The 5,539-nt window shown below is 40.5% G+C and overlaps 1 protein-coding gene across 6 annotated transcripts in view; it reads left to right on the top strand.

The window, feature by feature from the left end:
- The window catches only part of LOC146449716 (retinoblastoma-associated protein-like), a 30,536-nt gene extending 29,558 nt beyond the window's left edge, over positions 1-978 (top strand). For all 6 annotated transcript variants that reach the window (XM_085101667.1, XM_085101666.1, XM_085101664.1 and 3 more), the window contains one exon: positions 50-978. In XM_085101667.1, coding sequence (XP_084957793.1) covers positions 50-274 — 225 coding nt within the window. In that variant the 3' untranslated portion in view covers positions 275-978. The remainder of the gene's footprint in view (positions 1-49) is intronic.
- Positions 979-5,539: the final 4,561 nt, after the last annotated feature.

A 5,539-nucleotide genomic window follows, 5' to 3' on the forward strand; every position in this document is an offset into this window, starting at 1 on the left:
TATAACAGTGTATTTGCACCCTAATGGTATTATATTTCCCTGTCTTTAGTCTACTGATCGTGAGAGTCTGTCAAGAATTAATGCCTCCATGCGTGCTGTTGTGCACGGTCAATCCAAGGTGCCGCAAAAGAGACTGCGTTTCGACGAGTTTGACGTCACGGAATCCGCTCCAATCCTCACTAACGGCCACTCGACGGAGGGGGAGTCTGGGTCGCGTGTCAATGGAACAAATGGGGAAAAACCAGATGAACCTGAAGACGGCGCTAAAAGTTGACACTGGACAGTTTCCATGGAAAATTTAACGTAATATGGTATTGTGCCATCGTATTCCAAGAAACCAGGCACATAAGAATTGTGATTTTAAAATTAAACCTGTGCGTCGTACCGAGCTCCTGAATACAAACCTGACAGGTTTCCTTACCTAAATTGAAAGAAAGGATAGCGCCTAGTGGTGACGCTTGGTAGCTATTATTTGAATGATTACATGAATCATATTGCAGGACTGAAAGCCAAGGAGTATGTGAGCTCTTAATCAAATGACATGAGCTTGTTTTTTCCTTGGTCGTGTTGATAGAAAAGAACTGTAATTTTACTATTAAGTTAAGCCCAAAGCAGTTTTGGATTTGTCGGTTGACAACATCAGATAGCTTTCTCTCACACACTCGAGGCGAACCAGTTTTAAAATGATCGATGTTTTGATAACCATGTTCCCTATACGTTCCAACTATTTTATAAATATGAGATAGGTCTTTCCCATTTCCTACGGGGTAAAAATCTCGACTAATGGTATGGTAACTATGACTTCTGAAAGGAGATTGGTTCAAGACCTTTTTGAGAAAGTTTCAACATTTTAATGTATTGTTTCGAAAGGATCAATTTCTTGAAAATGTTCAAAGATGAGTTTAATTATCAGACAAGTAATTATTGTATTTATACCGGAACACTCAAATTATTATTAAACAGCGAAGTATTTATTAATAGATGTTGTAGTTTCTTGTGTGATGTTTTTGGTTCTCGTGGATCTTGTTTCCAAAAGAGGATATCAACCGATGTGTCCGTGGAACATCGGCCAATTTATCGACCGGCAGTCGACAATATCGGCCGATAGTCGGCATCCCTCAATCTCGCTAGATCATTATCTTTTCCCTTGAAGTTTGAGAGTCTTTTTCGGCTGATACGGGAGCATCACTTACTGTGCATGTGACTGTGCAGACCAAAGCGGGAGTGTTAGCCTGCCTGTATACCGATAGCATACTACACAAAAAACCCACAACTAAGTTACCTTGAAATGTCTACTTCCCTTAGCTCTCCTGTTGCTTAGCTCTTAGGCGGCAAATATCCTACTCTGTCCACTTAGTTCCCCGCCTCGACGTTCCGGCGGAGGGTTGATTGTTCGATGCTGGCCTGCATTGAGCTTTTTCTCTCTGTCTCAAGTGTAGAAATCCAGTGGACCATTAGCCTCCCCCCCCCCCCCCCTCTCCTGTGAGCTTGCCCGCAGGCCAGGAAGTCTTATTCAAATGGGCATGGATGAATTGAAAGCGTATAGCAGCCAGTCGTAATAATGTATGAAATGAAGGCCCAGATACATGTCCACCCTGGGTGTGATACTGTACAAATTGTTTTCAGTTTTATTATAATTGGTGTGACATCTGACGTATTTTAACGGCTAAAAAAAATGTGGATGAAGATTTTTCTTCGACTATTCTGCGCCTAACGACTCTTAAGGACGGTGCCTACTATTGTTACTGCGCATACGTTCTGCGCATCTCGAGATAGTCGGGTTTCCTATGGGTAGTGCGCACTAATACAGGGATATTTTTGCGCGGTTTAAAACTATGCGGAGAAAGCAGAACTTATTAAATGCTTTTGGTATCTCAAAAGAAAATTGGGGGTAACCATGCATTTTTCAGAGATAATTAAGCTTCAATTTAGGAAAAAATCCCATACATTGCTTTATATTTTGGCGTTTTTTAGAGATATTATTGCTTAATTATCTCTGAAAAATGCGTGGTTACCCCAAAATTTCTTTTTGGATTCCAATAGGCCTTGGTGAGATCTGCTTTTCCCGCACAGTCATAAACCGCACAAAAATACTTCGGTCCTTCCTTAAACACGGAGCGATCCTATAAGACCAGGCTGAACGGTTCAGACTGTCAATCAAAAATCCAAAACGCGCGTATCGGATTGGTTGATTACCAAAAATCTTATTTTAGCACGTTCACGTTCCCGTAACTTCAATTCGAAAGGACGTGACGAGTTGACGGAAAAGCTGTTTTAGTTCGAATTATTTTGTTCAAAATCAATCCAACGAATATGGCTACAGGAGAAGAATTTAGAAAGTTAAGTTATCCGTCTATTTTGAGATCGGAAATTCATTTATCGGCTGGTAAAATCTTATCCTTTCGAGATATTTCCGAAATGATTAGGATAAAGTTCGTAAACAAACTCTGTCTCGAAATAGGTTGTTCTTCTGAAACCGGCTTCCGAGATGGAATCGCTTCGATCCTTTGTGTCGTTTAGTGGGGGAGAGATAAGTAAAGACACAAAGTCGCGGAAACGAAGCCTAAAAGAAACAACGGAGCGGGAAACGGAGGAGAAAAGTGCAGTCTCTCAAGCGGCGAGCGATCGCACGCAAGACGACGGAGCTGATAATCCTTTTGAAGCCGGCCTCTCTCTCTATTGCTTACTGTATATAATAAAACTTAGAATATATTTGGTACTGGCTAATTTTAATAATGATGTGAGAGCCATTGCCATTATCATTTCATCCATAAGATACATGAGAGCAACATCGGGTCGTGTTTTGTTTATATCTTTGGTGATTTTTCGAATTAGCAAATTATTCAAATATGCATGATCAGGTACGAAATGTGTTTAGATGTTTTTATTTTTGACTTGTGCATAAAAGTTTAGAATTTATTGCTGCCACTTCCAGCGGATTAGTAGAGTTAGTTTTCACGTATGTGATCGATTAATACACAAGCGGTAATAAACTTGAACCCGACATGACGACTCGAGCGGCCGTTTAGCGGAAAACATCTGCTAAATTTTGAAAATGGCGAACGACACAAACTCGTTTTGGTTATCGGCATGTTCAGATGGAGGGATGCAGATGTCCAGTTCGTCGCAGGCTTCAGTTTATAATGGTTTCGATCTTTGTACTATGTATTTGGTAGAAGGATTTCGAATTTCGAGGTAAGTTTCGTATCATCTTTCGATTGCGGCAACGAAACTTAATTATTTCCGTTATTATCGTTAATCTCGCTAATTTCTGGTGTTTTACAAGATATATAGTTAGCGTTTAGCTTATTTTTATTGATAAATCGATTCCCTCTTCGATTTTACAAACGATAGTTCTTCTCTCTTTTTTCCTCGACCGTTACCGACGCCATCCACCATTATACTGATCCGTTTGGAAGCCAACAAAGCGCTTCAAAGGGGCGTGTCCTTCCCTTTTATAGGATCGCTCCGTGTTTAACGTGTAGCTTGACTTTTTTGTTTTTGTAGTTTTTTTGTGATTCCCACCTGATAATTCATGTGAGAAACGAGGTTCTGCAGTCTCATTTATGGACAAACCAAAAAATATATCCAAAGGCCTAAAATTCCCAGTGCAGACCTACAATGAAATTCTGAAGAAATTAACGCAACTATCCTAAGGGACCGTTCATTTTTTATGAGCATGGGGGGGCTGGTGGGATTTGGTTAATTGCCACTACGAAAATGTATGACCCCTCCCCCCTAGCATGCAATTTTTCTCCACATGGCCCCCCCCCCAAGCAGAAACTATTTTTTTCTGATGACCCCCCCCCCCCCCCCCTCCCGCCCAACCAGAAACAAATCATACTCCTAACTTTAGCAAAACGCTTATGTACTGTTTATATCAAAGATAAACGTAATTGTTACTGTGATTTCTTTACAGTACTATTAAAAAGTTACCGTTCTCTGCTTAGGTAAAGATTTCTCTTGTTAAAAAAAAAAAACGTTTTATAGATAGCAACACGTTTACGCCAACGGCAAACCCTAAATTTCCATTTAGATTCTTAGAGGAACTATAAAAATAATCAAGCAAATGTTTAACGTGAAATTACTCCCCTTCGAGTAGAAACAATACACGTACAGATCTGACTAACAAAATACGGATCGAAGCATACCAATGAACGATTACGAGTCATATTAAACAGAAAAAAAACAGGGGACACACAGATATTAGGCGCGTAGGAAAGGGTTAGATAGGGGTGTTTGTTAAGCGCCGGAGGCGCTCTTACTAGGGGGGTCCGGGGGCATGCTCCCCCGGAAATTTTTGAAAATTTCGGTTCCCAGAAACCTCATTTCCTGCATTTTGAGACCCATTTTAGGCAAATCACAAATTTGTTTTACAGCAGCTTTTTAAGCTATATACATCATTTCTGCGGCATAATTGTCTCAACTTAAACAAGAACGGTTCAATGTACATTCCGCGCCCTGTCAAGTTCTGATAGCTATTCGATCTGCTGATAGTCATACACCAAGCTGGTAAACTGCATCATTCTCGGGTGTAGGCCTTCAAACAAATTGACTATCTCGTCAAGATTGACAGGCATATCATATTTGATATACATTAGAACCAGGGCGGACATTCTACTCTCTCGCATGGTACACCTCATGTAGTTGTTCAATCTCCTCATTGTGCTTTTTCTTCCGCCATTATTGATCTTCAAAGGGGGTTCGTTCGAACCCCCCCCCCCCCCCCTCCTACACGGCTGGATATTAAAGAACTGCTATTAAAAATGACAGTTACAAGCTTTTCTGAAGATGGCCTACGGCTCAGATTTACCGTCAACTGAAGTCACCAGCAACAGTTCTATTACTAAAAACTAATCTGGATGTTCACACTAGGCATACTACTGAGTCTACTGATACTCCTGGGTTCAAATAATTTACTAATCAACAGTCTTTATAAAAGTGAGTACTATTAAACAGAACATTAAACAATCTATTGATATAGTTCTGAGTACAACCACTTAATAGAAAACTACTCCCCCACGGATGATTCAATAGTGAGACTGTTACGTTTTTATATTAATTTGAACTTGTACAAACATAGGTGTCTACTTCAGTTTATATTCATTATTGCTTTTCCAACAGATATGCTTCATTTCCTCAGTTGTTGTTAATATGAAATGCAGATTTCGATCTCAGTATGTAAAACAAATTAAAAGTGGTTAGGAAAATCGTATTAAATGAAATAAAAATAATATTCGATTTCTTCATCTGTTTCTGTGTTGAGCCACTTTCAATTTCCCCTACTAGCCAATTATTGCTGGTGACCCCCCCCCCCCCCTCTTTCACTCAATTTTTTTTGGTAGCCCCCCCCCCCCCCCTTTAGTGCCATTTTTTTTCTCGTGGCCCCCCCCTAAATCCCACCAGCCCCCCCATGCTCATAAAAAATGAACGATCCCTAACATAAGGCTGCAGCAGAGTGCCCAAAAATGGCAGAGGCCGCGTCCAACATGATGCAGACTGGGAACTAGTGAAAAAACGCGCGATGCACTATGGGAGG

Source organism: Pavona decussata, unplaced genomic scaffold (assembly GCF_977016875.1).
Source record: "Pavona decussata unplaced genomic scaffold, jaPavDecu1.1 SCAFFOLD_602, whole genome shotgun sequence".
NCBI classification, from domain to species: Eukaryota; Metazoa; Cnidaria; class Anthozoa; order Scleractinia; family Agariciidae; genus Pavona; species Pavona decussata.